General features: G+C 33.9%; 1 protein-coding gene across 1 annotated transcript in view; it reads left to right on the top strand.

Annotated features, from left to right (window-relative positions):
* The window catches only part of SDCCAG8 (SHH signaling and ciliogenesis regulator SDCCAG8), a 268,032-nt gene that overhangs the window by 118,479 nt on the left and 128,296 nt on the right, over positions 1 to 21,257 (top strand). Inside the window, exon 15 of the mRNA XM_044673496.1 lies at positions 15,897 to 16,039. Within this exon, the coding sequence (XP_044529431.1) occupies positions 15,897 to 16,039 (143 nt within the window). The remainder of the gene's footprint in view (positions 1 to 15,896; positions 16,040 to 21,257) is intronic.

Below are 21,257 nucleotides of genomic sequence, written 5' to 3'. Positions count from 1 at the left end.
AACAGAGTAGAGAAACAGAGTCCAGAGGGTAGCCTGGAAAGAATATGTCTTAATGAACTATTATATGATATCTGATTAGAAAAAGCTGGAAAGGGGGCAGCTGGGTAGCTCAGTGGATTGAGAGCCAGGCCTAGAGACAGGAGGTCCTAGGTTCAAATCCGGCCTCAGACACTTCCCAGCTGTGTGACCCTGGGCAAGTCACTTGACCCCCATTGCCTACCCATACCAATCTTTCACCTATGGGTCAATACACAGAAGTTAAGGGTTTAAAATAAAAAAAAAAATAAAAAAAATAGAAAAAGCTGGAAAGATCTTCAGGAACTGATATGTGGAGCAAAATAATTGCACACAGTAACAGCAATATTGTACAATTATCTGTGAAAACTTGGCTACTCTCAGAAATGCAATGATCTGGGACAATCCTGAAAGACTTATGATGGGGGATGCTATCCACCTCCAGAGAAAGAACTGTTAGAGTTGTCTTTCACCACATTTATGGTTTTATTTTGGGGTTTGGGTTATGCATAAGTGTGCTCTTAAAACAATGACCAATATGGAAGTATGTTTTGCATGACAAAATAAAATTTAAAAAAAGATATCTGGTACTGAAGCATTGGTCCTGAATGGATCCATAACATATCTTTTCCTACTCATCTGCCTCTTCTCCTATAACTTTGACTAGATAATATATTTTCATGATTAGAATCACATTTATACACTAACATAACATAGTACTAACATTTGTTATAGGTTCTAACAATTTTGGGGAGCTTATTCAGTTCTTTAAATTTGATTATGGGAGAGTTGTTCAACAAAACAATCCTGTGGCATACACTAAAAACATTTAAATGTTTCATTCTGAACAGTTACATGACTAAGCTGTGGTATATGTCACTTGTGACATAAGAAATGATGAGCAGGATAAATTCAGACAAACCTGAAAAGACTTAGATGAACTGAAGCAAAGTGAAATGAGTGGAACCAGGTGGACAGTGTTTACAGTAACAGAAATATTCTACAATGATCAAACAATAAAGGACTAAACCATTATCCGCAAAACAAGGTTTCAAAATAACCCCAGAGAGACCCATGATAAAAAATGCTATCCACTGCCATAGAAGGAACTGTTGGAATCTTGATTGCAGATCAAAGCACACCATCTTTCATTTTATTTCCTTTATGAATTTTTTTATTAAATATGTGTTTTGTGTCTTTAGTCACAACATGGGGAATAAGGGAAATATGTATTGTATGAAAGCACTAACATAACCCCTATCAGACTATTTACTGCCTTGGGGAGAGAATCTGAATCACAAATTATCAGAAAATAATTGTCAAAAATTGTTTCTACATGTAATTGAAAAAATTCACAATGGATGATTATGGAGTACACTTGTCCTGATAGTCTGCGGACTTACTCAGAGACTTCAGTGATCTCTTGCCTGTTTCTGTCAGTATCATTCTCTGTACCAATGTGCCACCTTAAGTAGGTATTCTCCATGACTAGCTGTGGAGGAAAAAAATCATCATGCTTTGGTTGGCCTTTCTAGTAATGTGCCTTTATGCATTTAATTAGACTGAACCACAAATAATGGATCTATAGTTCATCCCCCAGCTTCTACTGACATTATTTCCCACCTGCCAGAGCTTACTCTCCCCTGTCCCGGCCTTAGAGAGCCCAGGGCCAGCTTCATACGGAGTCAGACAAGACATAAGGAAGACTTCCATGCTAGAAAATGTGCACGTTGTCTTGGTGATGAGGAGCAGCTCCAGGCTGGATGTGTCTCTAAGACATTTTCTCTAGTGATCCTCTCCATCCGGTCATCTGGACTTTCCTGTGTATTTTGTTTTTAAATCTTCCTACAAATGTCCCAAACCATTTTTGATGAATACAGGAGAAAGTGAGCAGATCTTTACACTTGCATTTACTTCATCAAAGAAGTAAACCACCTTTTATGCATTGCTTTTCTTAAACTTTCCGAAGCTCAGGCCAGGTACTCTGAACAATTGCTGACAAACACAATGGGCTGCCCCTGGGGAGCTTAATGGGGGGAAATTACAGATTTCCTTTTTCAAATGTGTCTATTGAGCTGGGAAAGTGAGATGGGAGGAATCATGTGAGTAAATGCAGTGCTCAAAAACATTTCAGAAGAGTTGACATAACAGTCTATGTTATCAAAACGCAGCCCAATTTTCAATAACATAAAAGAGTTACTCCATGTGGCTCAATTTGAAGCTCTGCAGCAGAATGTTTACACATTTTGACTACAGCAAGGAAGAATATGTTTGAATGCTGAGCCCATTTCCATGACTTGTAGAGAGTTTCAGCAGAAAGGACACTGGTATACATTTAGGTTCAAATCCTCTCTCTAATACTTAAAAAAATAAAGCAAACTTACCTTCTGTCTTAGAATCAGTATTGTAAATATTGGTCCCAAGACAAGAGCTGTAAGAACGAGACGATGGGGATCAAGTGACTTGCCCAGCATCACACCGCTAGGAAGTATCTGAGGCCAGACTCTCTCTAATATTTAATAGTTTGTGACTGTGGTTAAGTGACTTAACCTCTCAGCCTTCATTTTCTTACCTATGAAATGGAAACAATAGTATTTACACTACTCACAGGGAAAATACTTTATAAATCTCACAGTGATACACAAATATGAATTCCCAGTGTCTCAGAGTAGGTAGAGCCAGACCTCACACTCAAGAAAAACGGTAGCAGTTAACATTTGTATAGCACATTCAGGTTTCCTAAGCACTTTATATAAATTATGTCACGTATCCTTACAAAACCTCCTAAAACAGATGCTATTATTCTAATTTTATACCTGAAGAAACTGAGAACTGAGAAAGGTTAAGTGACTTACCCAGAGTCACTCACTCTCTTCACATCTAGGAGAGGATTTAAACTCAATTCTTGGTGACTCCACATTGTGCCCTAGCCAGTAAATCACCTAGCTTCCTCTAAGGAGACCCCTGCTGAAGTTCTGCCTCCAATGCACACTAGTTATGGGAGCATAGGCAAGCTATTTAGCTTTTAAGGGAACTCTTTAAAGACTTCTGGGGCAGCTAGATGGCTCAGGGGATAGAAAATCAAGCCTTGAGACAGGAGCTCCTGGGTTCACATCTGACCTCAGACACATCCTAGCTGTGTGACTTCCCACCAGGATCTGAGTGATATAGGTTAAAGAAATATCAAAATGTAGCACTGTTAAACTTTTAAATGTGGGACAGGGAAGGAAGAAGTAACTGGGACACCGGTAAGGCTCCTCAATAATAAATAGATGGCTTTAGTTTCTTAGTCTTCTAGGTTGAGATGTAAAGTTGTTTTGGGACCAAGAAGGCACAATAAAGAAAGGGAGCCAGGATTATTGAAATTGTTGGATCAGTTTATGGGAAGGAGTTCATTTAGTGATTTAAGTGAAGGGGAAAAAAAATCTTGAGTTCCCAGAATGGAATTTGTAGAAATTTATGAAAACCAGAGCTAAAGCAAATTTTCAGAAAACTTCCCATAAGGTGAGATGATGTATGCCATGTTTCAATACATCTTAGTACAGAAGGTTCCCCATCCCCCCCATTAGTTGTGGCCCCCTAAATAAATCTTGTTTTATTATCAAATTTTGCTGTTCCTTCTTCACAAATGAGCATCTCATTAGTACTGGTGAAACCCCCCAGAAAAATAAAGGTAACATCCATTTTTCCAGTGGAAGAAGACCAATCTAGTGTCGATAGCAGCTTAATGGAATGGAATCTGGGTGAGCTCAGCAAAGGCATAATTTCAACAGTTTTGGCTATTCAGCATTTAAAATGAATTTCTAAAATGGATTATTCTACTTTTCTGTTGTCTAGAATACATGTTTGTTATTACAATTGAAGTAGCATAGAATAACTGACATACTATTTAACTAGATACCTCTAAGTAGCAGCAGGAAAGGGATCTAAATATAAAGCTACTTGATCTCATCTTCATTCAGTTTTTTTTTTAAATGTGAAGTGGTTTTAGAATGCATTGTAAAGTCCAGGGAAAATAGAAAAGGATCCCGATTATCTATAAGTATGGCTTAGTGAAGAATTAAAATATCTTTTTCCTTGAGATAAAGCCATTGAGTATAAATTAGAAACATTTATGAGAAATTACTCATAATGGGGAAACATGGCTTCTAGTTCTGGCTTTGCTGTTAATGTCAGGCAAATGACTTAAACTTCACCAATTCTCAGTTTCCTCATCTTTTAAACAAGGTAATTGGGCAAGATAATTTCTAATGCCTTTTTTTGGAGCCTTGAAACCTTTGATTTTGTGTTCCCAAAAGGAGAACTGTCATCGCTGTTAAACAAAATCCTATATTACAAAGCTTAACGTAGATGTGGCAATGTTCTTGATGCTTTTGGGTCCCTTTTGTTTAAAAAAGATTGTGTTTATAAATTATATGTATGTGTACACACATATGTATCATCTTCACATGTATGCACATTGAATATAGTGTATATCTACATATATACAGATATAATATGCATATATATATATCTACATATACCTACATATGTAAGTGAAAGATGTATGCATATAGTATGTAAGGAAAAGGACCTCTAGTGACCATATTGAAAATAATGTTTGTCTTTGGAAATCAGATATGAAATGAGCGTAAACTGTTAGGCTTTCAAATTCATGTCATCATATAAATTTTTAATTGATTGATATTTCCTAGAAAGCTGCTGTTTAAACAAGGGTTAGAAGTAGGTTTCTAATTTCCTCAATCTGAAAAAATGTTTTAAAATAATCTTATTTAATTATTACAAAGTAAAGTTCAGGAAAATATTCCAAAGTTTCAAGTGGACTAAAAAGAGACTCCGTTTTTTTTTTCACCTTAGAGACGTACTTCTAACCTGATGGTAAAATATTATACTACCTATTAGAAAGTTTGCTTCTCGAGGGCAGGGATTTTTTTTTACTCCCATTCTTAGTATCCCCACCGCATATGTAGAGCAAGACCTGAAATATAGTAATATTAAATAATAAATCATTTATTTACTAGTTGAGTGGAATTTTCATTTGAGTTGAATAAGTCATTGGTTCTATAGATGATGAAAATAAGTCATCACACAGCATAAAATTTGTGAGAATGTGTTGATTGAATTTTACTTGACAAGAATACTGGAAATTTTATAACTAAATGATTGTGCCTTCCTACTAAATATATCATAGTATTGAATTTAATTTGTATAAGAGCTGAATTATACTGTAATAAGTTCTCAATAATTGTCATTCTCTGACATAACCCAATGAATGGTAAGATGAGGAAAATTATCATGCCAAATAAATGAATTGTTGAGTTTGCTTTTTTGGCATGGATGGTTTTTGTTTTAAGAGTTGGTGGGATTCATTAAAATATTTATTAATTTGAGCATTGAGGACTTGGATAGAATGTTTAGTTAGAGGCAATAATAAATTATAGAATTGCTTTCTTATGCCTTATGTGAATCTTCAGATTTTCCCTTTGGATTCCCTTTGTTTTTATTTTTTTTTGTTTTTATCATCAAATTCCCTTTATTCTTTATAATTTTCTATTACTTTGAGCCAGCTAAATGATACAGTGAATAGATTCTTGGGTTTGTAGTCAGGAAGACCTGAATTCAAATGCAGCCTCAGACACTTACTAGCTATGTAAGCCTAGATAAGTCACTTAACCTCTGTCTGTCTCAGTTTCCTTAGCTTTAAAATGGGTATAATAATTACACCTATTCCCCCTGTGTTGTTTTGAGAATCAAGTGAGGTAATATTTATAGAGGATTTAGCACAGTGCCAGGCTTATAGTAAAGTCTATATAAATATTTATTCCTATCTCTTCAATTTACATCTATCTTATCTCAGACCCTATAAGATTTGTAAAGTTCTATATAAATATTATCTCATTTGAAATTCACAAAATCCCTGGAAGTCAAGTGCTATAAATATCTCTATTTTATACATAAAGAAACTGAGTCAGAGGTTGTGACTGCTTGGGCCATTTATCTAATTAGCTAATGAGGCTAGACTTGAACTCACATAACCTAATTCTAGGCCAAAGGTTCTCTCCACTGCATCACTCTGCTACTTTACATTCCTTCCATCAGAAGTAGCATTCTTCTCTAAATCTAGAATATAGTCATAATAACAATATGTATATAGAGCTTTTCATTTTGTAAAGTGCTTTAAAAATATCTCATTTGATTCTCACAACAAATCTAGAGGTAGATACTCTTGTTATTTCTATTTTACAAATGAGGAAACTGAGGCAGACAGCAACTAAGCAACTTTCTCAGTCACCCAGTGAGTAACAGTTTGAGAATGGATTTAACCTTAGATCTTTGTGACTTCAGGTCTAGTGCTTCACCCGCCTTGTATAGTAGAGGCAATATAGCAGAGCACTCAACACAGGGAAGAGCTGCTATTTCTAGGTCTCTAATGACAATGGTCATTTTTATGGCAGTCCAGGCACTTGATGTCTGTGAAGGGCAGACATGAACTCTGAGCCAGGCAGTTCTTGGGTTTCTATTTATCCTCTTTCTAAGAAGAATGCAAAGTGCCTTTTTAGAGAGGCATGTTATCAGTATGGGGATGCCTGATGGCTTCCTCCTCTACCACCACCAAAAAACAAATCCTATTTTATTTAATTTTGATTCTATTGATAGCCTAGCATTATAGAACATTTTAGTGTTTGTAAAACATTACATATGCATAAATGTTACCCATAGATGTGTGTCAAACATGTATGTATGCTGTGTGTTTTTGAGCCTCAGAACAAACATGATTTAGGAACTACAGGCATTAATGGTCACATAATCTCTCAGGGCCTATTTTGCCTCATCTCTGAATCTCCAGGTTGTGATTACCATTTCTTAATGAGGAAATTGAGAGTCCCCAAAATTAAGGGATTCACCCATGGTCATATTGTTAGTAAATATGAGGTGTGGGATACAAAACCTGGTCCCTTCCTGACTCAAATCCAACATTCTTTCCCCGTTAACAAATGCCAGGTGAAAACTGGCCACTAAAAAAAGGACTTCCATTAGCATGATAAAATTATTTTCCTTGAGATTTGGTGATAGACATTTATAAAACTTTTTTTCTCTTAAGATTATTTCTACTCTAATGGGATTAAAATCTCTCCAGCATCCCAGACAGACTATGAGGATGCTAGTGACTTTGGGGCAGAGCTAGGAATTGCTTTTTTTGGCTTCTGGAAAGCAATTTGTAATTGCATGAAGTAACCACAGAATTTTTAGGATTCAAAGGGACCTTTGAAGTCATCTGCTCAATCTCCCACTTGAAACATGAATTCATAAACTATAACTTGTGTAAGCCATTCCCCAATCAATGAGAATCTACTTTCTTTCAAGTTCTTCACTTCTACAATGGGTGCTACTATATATATTTTGTATCTGTGGAGCCTTTATCTCTCTCTGACTTATTTGGAGTATAGACTGAGTAATACTGGTGCCTCAACAGGCACGTGCAATTTGGTATAACGTCTTTAGTATCAGTGCAAATTGTTTTCCAGAATGGTTGTACCAGTTCACAACTGCACCAGGAATGTAGCCAAGTGTGTCTGTCTTCTGTCTGCTAGGGATACTGTTCAGGGGATTTCCAGGTGTAAAATTGGTGTAGACCAGTGATGGGCAAATTACAGCTGGCAGGCCAGATGCAGCCCCCTGAAATGTTCTCTCCGGCCCTCAATATTATTCCTAATCTGATGAATATAATGACTAGGCTACAATACAATGAAACTTTGAAAGAGTTGCCTTAGAAACAGACTGACAGATGAGCCTTTCCTTTCCTTTGGCTCCCCCTTTAAAAAGTTTGCCCATCACTGCTCTAGATGACTCATGTGGTTCCTTCCAATTCTTAAGCACTACATATTGAATATTTGTATTGTAGACATACATAAGTTCACAATTTAACTCCATTAGCATTTATTAAACTTCTATCTATTGCTATCCTTGTGAATTTATGCAAAGTATATTTAAAATGCTTTCTGAAACTTCTGTTTTATATCAAACCTTAAACCAAAGACCTAAAATTGAATGTACTCACTCTTCTTTTTCTTGTTTTTACTAATAATTTTCATTCTTTGTTATCAAGGGATTCTAATAGGCCATAAGGATTAAATTAAAATCCTGCAGGGCCTGTTTGTAGGAGACTTGGCCTTGACTATCTATTGGCTTTTTTACCCTTAGCGAATCTATAGAAAAACTGGTATGAGATTTAAGTGCCTGTCCAATTTTAGGGCGTGTGTGTGTGTGTGTGTGTGTGTTTGTGTGTATATGTGGGGATGGGAAGAAGGGGGTTTTCTTTGTTAATGTATCTGTCTTTGTGGAGTAGTGTACTAGGAAGAGAAGATGACTAGTTCTTGTCATAAGGATAAAGATAAAAAAGAAGGCATACCCATTTTCTGCCTGGAAAAGTCTTGCTATCATTTTTAAATTCCAGTAGAATGAAATTGAATACTTAGTTGCTGGAAGGATTGTACTAGGTTGTGAAGGATGAGGTATTTGAGATTTGAGGATAAGAAAATATATCTTTGAAAGTTTTGTCAAGCAGCTCTTCACCCAAATATTCCTAAGATATTTTCCTAGGAATGTTTCCTCAAAATAGATAATTGGCCATGGGATGACTTGTCAGTATGGATTTTGTCTAATAGAACTCAACACATAACCCAATATTTTATATGTAGCATAGGTATTTAATAAATATTTGTTATTGAATTGAATTAGGATAGGTAGTAATTTTTCCTATTTGTCTAACTCAGAATTATTGGCTTTTGTGTTTAACATCTCTGTATTTTTAATCTTTTCCCCATGCCAAAGGGTAGGCTTAGGCATCCTTAAGAGCAGAAACTACCTCTTACTACTTTTCTGTCTTTTGTTATATCCAATATAATGGCATGAGTACAGTAGGTATGTAATAAATATTAAAAATAGTTAATTTATGAATTTGAGGTGTTGTTTTAGATGTCTTTGAGTTTACAACAGTGAATAAGATGTTTTTTCCTTAAGAATCTTTTTAGTAAAGACAATACATATGTAAATAACTAAAAGGAGAATATGAGAAATGAGAAATGAATACTGGATAATAATTAAGTAATTGAGTAATGGAACAACCAAAGTAGTGAAAATATTTGGATGATCTTTTTCCTAGAGACTAGAGACGGAAGCAAATGGAGATAGAGACCGATGATAATATAGAGAGGTTTTTGAGATATTTACCAAGTGTGTATATAATATAGTTATGCATGTTCTTTCTACTTCTTTCATATAGACTTGATCTCATGTAAATGAATATAAAATTTATCTTAAGAAATAAATTTACTGACTAGATAAAAACAACCTATAAATTAATAATGTCATAATGTCAATTGCTAAGAATTAAATTTACAAGTTCAATCCTCATCAATACCTATTAGATGGAATTTCTTAATTTTCTCTCAGGTGCCAAATTATGTTATAATTTTTCTCACCTTTTACCATATAGATTTTCAGATAGTTCCATGGAACTCCTTAATCTATTTAGGTAAAATAAAATAAAATAATTAAATTAAATTAAATTAAATTAAAAAAAATTTGGAGATACAATGATAGTATCTCCAAAGTTTTTTACTTCATCCTCCATATTGCCCTAATAATTTTGTTTTGCTTCACTTTCTATGGTTTGGGTTCATTCCCTTGAATGTGTCCTTTCTCACCTCTCTTTCTTCTTTTCCCCCTTGTAAATAATTATTTTATAATCTTAGAGGCCATAAGAGAAATTTTTAAAAAAAGTTACAAAGGGTCTACTAGATGGAATAAATAAGATCTATAATGTAAAGGCTCTTGAATGCTTCTTTTCCCTTAGTTAAAAATTATTCTAGAATATTAAGATAATATTCAAACCTAGAGTTGCATCTCAAGACATTAACTCCTTTCTGATATTTTCTTCAAAGTCAAGAAAACAGGCAAAATAAGTGATAAAATTTTGAACCCATAGTTTTAATAACGATTCTAAACATGTATTTATTGAGGATCTAAAAAAAATCCAGTTCTTGTTTGTGAGGAAACCTGTACTTAATGTGTTAATATATTCTTAAAAAGCTGCCTATAAAATGAATCCTTGGAAATCCTATACTACTTTAAATACACCAGAAAGCTCACTATTTAAAGGAATTGAAGGTCAATATTTGTGTAAAATATAAACTGTAATCTGGGGCCTTTTTTTTCCTACTGGGTTTTCCCAAAGAAGGTCATCCCTATTATCAATGTTGTGGATGAATTGTGCACCTAGGGTGGACTAATGTTGTGTGTGCCACATGCAGCATACATCATATATGAGGGCCACATTTCTTATCCCTAGGGCACCATGTGGAATAGGGATGAGGTCCTGACCCAATTGGGCGATGCAGAAGGGAATCCTGCCAATGGGAGAGTGGCATTTCTGGCAGCAGAGTTCCTTCCACCCATCTGGGTTAGTGCCATGGCAAGTTTCCCTCACTGAGGGAGTGGATCTAAAGCCCTGATCCAGCTGGTCAGATTATTTGCTGATTTTGATTATCTGTGCCAATGATCCCTGTTGCTGGCATGGATAATAAGGAGCTGACTATAATCTATCCCCTAAATTCTTGATTGTTAAATATACCTAGGTTTTGTCATTTGAAATTTCATGGTATACTTTTATTCAGCACTTCATGAAATTATGCTAACATGAAATATGTGAAAGACTTTGCAAACCTTGAAACCCTGTAAATGGTAGCTGTTATTAATATTATTTTGAAGAAGTGCATTTGCTGAATTGAGTCAGTAGCCTTTTGAATTCTAGTTTTCATCTCTTACCCATGAAGGTATCCTTAGTCAAGTCACGTTCTGTGGGTATCACCTCATTCCCTTATTAATTAAATGCAAATAAAATTGCTGACCCTTTTCACAAGAGAGCATGAAATCTGCTGATATGTACTGGGGAAATACAACTAAATAAATATAAGCTTTAATTATGATTGCGATGGATGGAGGTGGATGGAGCCTTCACATTACAGAGTACTTCAAAGGGCATTGACTGGTCATTCGAAGGTTGATTCTTTTCAGGAGATGAGTATATCTGATCATTTTCCTCTAGGAGGAGCAAGAAGGACCAAGTCATAGTATCTGACATGAGAGGCCCAGGGAATGTAGAGAATATAAGTGCCCTATTTTCCTGGCTCCTATCTTAGTGACCTGTAGTTGGTTGGGAACTTAATAAATGTTTATTAAAGTGAGATGAGAAATTCAGACAGGGAAAAATGTTTGTCACATTTGGCACCAGCTATATACATGATTAAGTTTGAATTACCAGTATTCAGTAATCTGTAGAACACTCTTATGTACACACATGTAAGCACAAAACTTGCCAGATTTGAGGTCTGGTCAATGGTCATCATAGTCCAAAGTTATAAAGAATAGAGGTTCAAAAGACTTTTATTAACAGCCTAGAATTTTACTATTTCTGTTCATTTTTCTCCACTCGTGTGAATTCAAAACTTTCACCTCATCATGAATTCTTTTCTGTTCCTTGTTCCTATATTTAATTAGTCACTAAATCCTTTTCCTTCTTGGTAATATCTTTCACATCTCTCCCATTTCCTCCTAATATGAGGCTCTCATCTCTTCATATTTGTACTACTGCAAGTCTCTTTATGCTATATTATACTACACTATACCAGATACATTTTCAGATTAATCTTCCTAAGATACCATCATAGATATTGCCTTTCCTTGTCATGCTCCTATCCAAAAACCATAAGCAGTTCCATGTATTATGTAATATGCTTGACTTGATATTTCAGACCCTTCACTGTAGAGTCCCAACATAGCTTTCCAGTTTTCTCTCCTGTTCCTCACATCTAGCCAAACTAGTCTATTTGTTATCTCATAAGCATACTTGCTTGTTTCAATAATTTATCCTTGATCTTTAATTATTATCTTATATAAACCCTTTCCTATAGTGAGATAGGTCTAATAACTGTGGCCTGAAATACTCTTTGCATTTCTCTCTCAGTTACTATCTTTGCTTATTTGAGTCTTTCTATTTGGAATGACCTCTCTTCGATGTAGTACCTAAATTTCACATAATTCTTCAAGGCCTAGTTCAAGTTTTTCTGACAGATTCTGAGTTAAAAAAAAAAAGGAATTCCTTCTATAACATTCCTAACAAATGGTCATCCAGACAGCACAAGTCTCTAGAACTTTATTACCTTACAACATGATCCATTTCACTTTTAGAGAAGTAATTGTTAGGAATATTTGCTTTCTGTTTCAGTGTCACATAGATATGTCTCTCTTTTCCTTTTTCTGTTCATTTTTTTCACTGAAATGAATTCAAAACTTGCCTTCTTGGGAAGGGGCGAGCCATGGAAGGGAAGAAAAAAAAGAAAAAAGAATGATAAATTTTTGGACATAGCTAGTGTGAGATATTTTATTATGTTGTATTATCTACTTATAACAAATCACATATATGTTATTATCATGTGCTACATATCATATTTCTTAAAATGGCAACCAAAAAAAGAGAAAAAAACATGTCTCTCTCTGTAATTGTTCCTAGTTTTCCTCTCTTTAGTCCAGTAGGATAAACCTAATCAATCTTACCCGTGGCAATCCTCCATATATTTAGATACAGTCAGTATGCCACCTTAAATTTTTTCATCTTGAGGCTAAACATTCCCCACATCCTTTAAACAGTGGTATGGTATATTTTCACATCCCCTAATCGTCCTTGTTAGCCTCCTATTTTTTATGAACCCTATCTTGCCACTGTCACACTAAAAGTTGGCAAGTAAAAATGAAGAGAATATTCCAGATGTGGTTTGATCAAGGCAGAGGATGGTGGAATTGTAATCTCCCCCTTTTTTTTTGAAAACTGTGCCTCTCTTCATGAAGCCTAAAATAGCATTAACTATTTTTGGTTGCCAACTCACACTTTTGATCTGTATTGTGTTTGTCTTCCACCAAAACCCCCATGTCCTTTTCACATAAATACCCCTTCTTGTATCTCTGTACAAATATTTTTTTCCCAATCCAAATGTAGACCTTTATGTTTATCAGTAGCATTTTGCCCCATTTTAAACTCTTGAAACTTTTTGAGTCTTAAATCTTTCATCCAACATGTTAGCTGTCCTTCCTAGATTTTTGTTAACTAGTATGCCTTTTTTCTTTCATCCAAATCATTGATAAAAATGCTGAAGAGAATAATGCCAAAGACAGATATTTGCACTACTCCAATTCAATCAATCAAACAATCAATCAAGAAGGTTTTATTAAGTGCCTAATTTGTGCCAGACCTTGGAAATTCAGACAAAAATGAATCAATCCTTGCTTTTGAGAACCTTACATTTTATCAAAGAAAACTATATGTTCATACATTATTATATAAAGAATAAATATTAAGGGAATATAAGGTAGCTTAGGAGAAAGAAGGGTCTTCTCTTTTGGAGGGATCAAACAAGGCTTCAGGTAGAAAGTCATGTTTGAACCAAGTATTAAAAGAAGTAAAAGATTCCATGTCCTTGAGATGAGGAGAGAGAGAACATTACAGGCCCTTTCTCTATGTCAAAAATTCTTAATATTTTTTTGTGAGTGTGTCATGGTCTCTTTGACAATCTGGTAAAACATAGAGATCCCTTATCAGAATAATGTTTTTAAATAAAATGCCTAATGAGACTATAAAAAGAAATCGAATCTACTGAAATTCAGTCATCAAAATACCAACTTTTGCCTGAAGGGACCCAGTTCCTTTAATTACCACTCTTTGGATCAAGTCATTCATTTATTTCCAAATCCACCAAACCATCCCTATTCCTTCTTGTCCCCAGTGATGTCATAAAAGATTTTATTAATGGTCCCACTGAGCTGCAGCTATGCTATGCTATGTCTATAGCATCCTTATTATTTATCAGTCTAATTATCTTCCCTGATTAATCTTTGCTAGCTCTAGTGATCATAGATGTCTTCACTAATCATTTCAATAATCCATAGTGATCTCTTTTCTTTGAGTATTTAGGACTTAATGTTTTCAACCACTCATTTTACTTTTAATTGTATCTTGTATTATTCCTTACCTTTTAATTTGCCTAGATCCTTTCTGTTTACATTGTAAAGTCTTTTCGAGTGAAGCACCATTTTGATTTTTAAAATATTCTCATAGCTTTTAACAATGTCTTTATATAAAAGCAATACTTACTGTTTTTGAATAAATAACTATTTTACACAGTTTTAAAACTATCACATGGTTTCAGTATAATATTACTTTACTTTTGTTCATTTTTATTCAATTTAATCATAAAATTTAATGTAACTAATTTCTTTTTTGCTCTGTAATTAGTATGCTAAATGAAGGGCAAAAAGAAAATAGCTAATATGGTAGAATGAGGTGGGAAGCAACGTTAATGGTTAACTGTTAATGGCTCACATTTATATGGAATTAGTAATTTACAAAACTCCTCATAAATTCTCTGATTTATGTATTATGAGTTTTAGTGTTCCTATTTTGCTGATAAGGAACCTGAGGCTTAGAATTGCTGAGCAACTTTCCTACTGCGAAATAGTTGCTAAGTGGAAAAGTTGAGGATAGAACCCAGGTCTTCAAAAACTAAAACCATCTCTTTTTCTGCTGTTCTGTGCTGCTTCTGTTCGGAATGAAAAGGATATAAGTGTGCTGTTCCTTTAAGTATTCCAATATATGTGTGTAAATTTTTTTTTCACATTCTATTTCATATTCTAAATATTATGTGGTTTTATTGAAGAGATTTTAAAAGAAAGAGTAAAATAAAATAGTAAAAGAAATGTAAATAATTAATGAAATGCTAAGAACATAACTTTATCTCTGCATAATGGACTTAAAATAATAATTGGAAATGGTTCAGAAATTTAAAATTCAAATTAATTGAGAGATTTTGAAAAAAAAGCACTTAAAGCAGAATTCTGGGATCTTATATTTAGTCCTATTTTTGTTCTCTAAATTGATCTTGCATTTCTCTGTGCTTTAAATTACCTTTTGCTCTTTGCCTGATTAGAAAATATAGCTTCTTTTTTGTATTTATCTCTTGTGGTTTTATTGATTTGATAATTGTTATAGTGAAGGTTTTTATTTTTATCTATGCTTATTTGGTTTTGTGAAAAAAATTAAATTGTACATTAAAACTTATCTATGTTCAGATAGTATTATTTTGAATATTGATTGTTTGGGGTCACTTGGATGAGAATTGGATCTAACTTCTTTCTGAAAATAGGGATCAAACATCTTAATTTTTCATATAGTAAAAAGATTAACTTTTATATCAACAGCTACAATGCTTTTTTGTTTTCTTTCAAGTTTGTTAGTTCAGTAATCTCTTTATCTGGTTGATGTTTAAAAGAATTTGTGTCCAGTGTTTTGTCTAAATTCTAATTTGTGAAACACTTTTAACATTTAATGCCCTGGGTTCCATTTAATACTCTTTATTATTATAGAAGACACTTTAAAATGGCTTACCTCTTTCATAATGGCATTGAAAATATGAATATTAAACAACAAATACATTTTTCAAATGTGAATTCCCCACTTATGAAATAGTCAACTTCATAACACACAAATGATAAATTTTAAAATAATGGTACAGAGGGGACATTATTAAAAGTAGAGGTCTAGGAATGGAATTGCAAATAGTTTCATTATTTCCCTTAAAAATGGGTTTTTAACTTAAAATATAAAAATACATACTTCACTACTCTGGATTATAGACAAGTCATTTCCCTTTGTCATAAAAAAGAAGGATGCCTAAATTTTCTAATCATCATTTATTATATTTATGTTGAAAATACAAGAAATTTAAAATGTGGCTGCATTGATTTTATATGGATGATTTTTTTTTCCCAAGGAAATAGAGAAACTGAAATTAGAACTGAATGAAAGCAAGCAGCGTATGGAACAAGCACAGCAGGATGGAGCCAGAGCCAGAGATGAGTGCATAAAACTGACAGAACTGCTGGGCCAAACTGAGCACCAACTGCACCTCACCAGGTACCCCTAATCCTATTAAATGCCGGAGCACACATTTCGTTCTACTCCTTTTTTTCCACAGGCATCCAGGCAGTTGTTACAGACAGTCTTAGTCATTCGCTTCATGCACAGCTTTCAGGCACATTAGGAAACGTGCAGACGTGGAAGCCAAACACCCAGACATGTGAGTGATAAGTGTGGCGTATATAAAGCACAACCTTTCATCTCGAGGACTCACGTCTATCAGTGATTCGCCCTCAAAACAGCCAAAAGGACACTTTTCATGCCCCAGTTCTGAAAGACCTGGACTTTAACCAGAGTTAACATTTTAGGGAGAATGCTAGTTGCTTCTGATGTGGAAAAAGCTGTAACTTAATGTGATATACAAGGCAAATTGAGAAGAGATATAAGACGTGAAATTTGAGTGGTAGGTGGTATAAAATTTTGAGACAAAATTGCTGCTTTCGATCCATTGAAAAATGTGTTATTAAGTATGTATTGCAAATCATATGTTTACTTGCTGTGTGATATGAAGGTCTTTATTCTAAAATTCCAGTGCCATATACATGGATCACAAAAAGGATCAGAATATTCCAAGCAACAAATATTCTGAATGTATTTTTTTTAAAAGAAAAGAATAAAATATATTGGCTTATTCAAACCTCCACTTTGGTGGCTTCTAAATATTTAAGATTTTTATTTAATAAGATTTTTTTTCATTTGCATGCCAAATATCTACATTCTTCATGTATCTTTGGGTCCATTTGGTGTCATAAGAGAATCTTGCTGTCTAAACAACATACAAATCTTCATGATACTAGGTTCTAAAATCAGTTAGACAACAGCCATCCATTCACACTAGCATGTTGAATTTAAACTATGAAATGGGGACTGATCCCTTTTACATTAAATATGACAATATAATTCAGAACACGGTACAGTAACAGATGGAGGAAAGCACCACTTGAACAGCCTGCATTTGGAGAGAAAAAATATTCTAGAGGTTGATGAACCTCCCAAAGTTTTGGGGTAGTGTTAAGATGCCTTTACTTCTGCTAAAATAAAACTTTCTTCAAAACATTTTGTTATGATAATAATCCAAATGGTATGCCAAGCTCCTTTTAACAAAAAACAAATCCAAAATAATACCATCTATACATGTGTGATATCTTGGAAAACTCCCAATAGTGGAAACAATTTATCAGGAAAAGAATTGCTTAATAATGCAGAATAATAGCTGTTCTTTTAATGCAGATTTAAAGTACTTGTAGTCTCAGGAACATGTCACTGTAGTTTATATAGTTATTTAATCATAGAAGTTTTAGAATTTAGCTTCATCATGAGAATGTTAATACTGTTTCTCCTCTGTCAAATTACTATTGAGAACCAGTCATTAGTGTGTTAAGCCATGCTATGCTACAGAAATGGACAGCTTTTAATGTCTCAGTGCATCCAAGGACTAGTAAATAAATATTAATGCTGGATTTGCCCTTAACCATTCTGTCTTATTCACGGAGTTAATTTCAGAAATCAAAGTCCATAGAGAGTTTCCTTATGCAGTTTTCCCTTTGCTTGTAGAATCTGACAAGACCAGTTTTTCCAAGGACAGCACATTAAGATGCAGCAACTGCTAAAAATGGATGAGTGACAACTAGTTTCTTTGTTCTTCCTAAAGAATATTTCTATCACCTTAGTACTTTATAAGATTGTTTTTTGTTGATCTTTATTTCAGCTGGTTTCAGAAAACAGCATACCTAGTTTCCCAAAAAATAGAACTTCCAGCAAGTTTTTAGCATTATTATTCTTTTCTTAATTACAGCTTCCTTCTGCCTTCACTACATATATGGCAAAATGAATGCTTATAAAATTATAGATGAATTAAAAATGCAGAGTACAGACAAGATATACCCTTTTCATGCAAAGTATGAGGTTGTTGGTGAAGTTTTCTACTTTTAAACCACTTTATTCTGTTTCTAAGCTTTCTATTTTCCCCACCACTCTTCTTTATTGATCCAATTTATCCACTTCAGTGTCTAGCACAGAGGCTTTCACACAGTAGGTGCTCAATAAATGTTCATTGAATAAATTAAATACATTGAGTTTGATTCTTGTGAACCTTTTTTCTATTTCAGTTTAGACCAGCTGCTGAAATAACAAACTGCAAGGCAGGTGGCTAATCACCATATAGCTTCAACTTGAACATTTAAAACTTCATGTTCTAAACAGAAGTTCAAAAATGTAATTTTAAAACTACATGATAAATAGTTTAACTATAAAAATGAATCCAGTTCTTCAGGGGAGAGGAGAAAGGAGATGGAGCATGGAAATATGTGGAATAATCTGAAGGGGAAAAGTCATTCTTTCTTCTCAAAGCTGATTTATACTTTTTTGCCAACGTCAAGAAATATACCCCTTAAAAGTTTATGGAAAGTAAAAGACAGAACCCAGGAATTCAGCATTTATTGAATGCAACCCTCTAATCTGCTATATTTGGCTAATCAGGTTTTATATTGACTGTTCCATATGGCCATTTAGCAACAGTCCTCATGTAGATAGAAAGCTTTTCATAAAGGCAAAACCATGACCTTCTCTGATCTACCTCTAAGTTTCTAGGTTAGGAGTCACTTACAAACTGTGAAAGACTGTATTCCAGCTTTAATCATTAGGACAGAGTAGGCTTGAAGAAAAGAGAATGAACAGGTAGAAGAAAGGAGAACTAACAAGGTATGTTTGAGGACTTGGTAACTGTCTACTGAATATTTTTTTAATCTGTTGATAATCTGAGTTCTAATTATTGACCATAGCCAAAGATTTTCCAAGAGCCTATGTATAACATTTCTCTGTGTGTAAAATGGAATGAATTTCCCCCAAATACCACACAGAGATACTGCATCTAGTGTGGATCTGGTTACTGGATCATAGATCTAGATCTCAAAAGGACCTTAGAGGTCATCTAGCCCAACCTCTCATTATTTTGTGGATGAAAAAAAAATCTGATGCCCTGAGAAGTTATGTGACTTACCCAAGGTTACAGTGGTAAAAAGTGGCAGGAGATATGCCCTGTGGTTTTCAAAATAAAGGATTCTTTCCATTTTCCAAAGTTTTAACATATTCTAATGAAACATCATAATGAATATTGACCATTTGTTAAAAAGAAAAGAAAACAGAATCAAAAACTCTGATGTGTGTTAAAGATTTCATTCAATTCAGGATTCTTACAAGAGGTTCCAGTAACAACCACAATAATGTCAACTAACATTTAAGTGGCACTTTAAAGTTTTCTCAGACCTTTACCTACTTTAAGGTGAATATTTATCCTCTCTTTACTGACAAGGAAAGACTCAGAAGTGAAGCAAATGCCTTAAGTCACACAGCTAGTAACATGTAGCAGAATTCAAAGTTGGATCTCTCCTGACTTACATTTTTGTTTTCCTTCTGTCCAGCTGCTCTGGGGGTCAGACCTCAATGCTCCTCCCAGATGTGTCTTTAGAAATAAAGATTCTACAACAAGTCATGCATTTTCCTCTAGGAGAGACCTATTGACTCTAATTTTATAAACAGTTGTGACAGGCTTGATTATGTAGTTTATCAGCCAAGTGTATCTTCTGTAACAAATCAGAGAAAGTGGGACTGTGCTGCTGGAGACAAGATATATCTTAGAAAGAATACCATACTGGTTATGAAGAGACCTGCTAACTGCTCTAGTCAAGCTAAACTAATTGAAGTTTTCTCAACATACTTGGCACATTTCTGTCCCTCTTCTCCTGTATCTGAAATGGCCTCCTCTTCTCTGCCCAACTGGACCCTTCAAAGGCTAATGCCTTAAATGCCACTTTTTTTACAAAATTATTTCTGATCTCTCTAGTTGGAAATAAGTGGTGGTGATGGTTTTGTTGTTGTTGTTGTTGTTGTTTTTGGCCTTTGAACTCCTGTATTACTTTATTTTTTCCCCCTTTTGGCACTTTGAAAATGATGAATGAGTTGTGCTCTTTCAATTCATTCTTTATTTTCCCTATTAGATTGTAAGGTTGTCAAAGGCAAAGATTTTGTCTTAGATATTCTTAATTTCTCTATCACACTGGTATTATGCTTTGAAAGAATGAATATGTGCTGAATTATGTAACAATTTTTATTTCAATATATATTGAATATATTTTAAAGCTTTGACACTCTTCCCATAAACCCCAACTTTTGTTTATTATTGAAGAGTTGTCCCTTCTCAGGTATTTTTGCATAATAAAAATGGAAAAGTTTTCCTGTATGATTCAAAATTTAACTTTCCTTGAGCTATATTTTATTTTATTTGACTGTAGTAGTATTTTGTTTCCAGTGCCTTTTTATATATCTGTGCTTTACTTCAAAAAGCAAAGGTGTTTATTTTAGGTTCCACTAAATATCTAGACTTAAATATGCATTCAGTTGGAATTTGGGGGAATTATCAAAAAAAGAAGTTATTTTTATATCATTTTCTTTTATAATTATATGATGACACCACTGATGATATTTGCATACTTGAAAACATGAGGCAAGATGTCTTAAGTTATTTATTTAACATGAAGATTATCCAAAACTCTACTGCCTATTATTATAAATATAATCAAATATTATATACATCCTAGTAAATACACATGTAGAGTCATAAATTCTTTAAATATAAATAGTAATCATTTGGATCTCCAAGTTGTAAACTCCCCTGGGGCAAGGACAGTACCATATACAGTTTAATATCTTCCACAATGCTTTCCCTTCCTGCACAGTAGCAGATATTCTATAAATACTTATAATTGACTGCACTATTTTCTTTAAGAGAAAAAAATACAATCAGAAACATAAGTGAAATGTTTTTATGTAATAGAATTACAGTTACTAGCTTCCTTAGCCATGTAATACAAAATCTTGGTGAATTTTAGGCCTGGTTTAAAATTTCCCAGAAATTTCCCATGGTTACTTTAAGCTTCATCCTCCAGTTATGCTGTTTTAGCCTGATTTTGCTATTCTTTTCTTCCTTTCCTCTGCTTCCTTTTTGCTACAAATGGGAAAATTTGTTTTTATTTTATATGACACTGAAATATTTTCATTTACATTTTTTGCTTTTAAAATTCCTTTGATAAGTTTAGATTTTAAAAGGGGGCACATAAGATTAAACTCCTTTTTAAAAAGCCATACCTCAAAACATAAGAGTCAAATTTATTATACCTATAACAAACTAAAATGATGGTTTTTAATGTTTTTCCAGTCT

This window comes from Gracilinanus agilis, chromosome 4 (assembly GCF_016433145.1).
Source record: "Gracilinanus agilis isolate LMUSP501 chromosome 4, AgileGrace, whole genome shotgun sequence".
Classification (NCBI taxonomy): domain Eukaryota; kingdom Metazoa; phylum Chordata; class Mammalia; order Didelphimorphia; family Didelphidae; genus Gracilinanus; species Gracilinanus agilis.
Note: the sequence above shows the minus strand (reverse complement) of the source record. Positions and strands in the feature narration are given on the sequence as shown.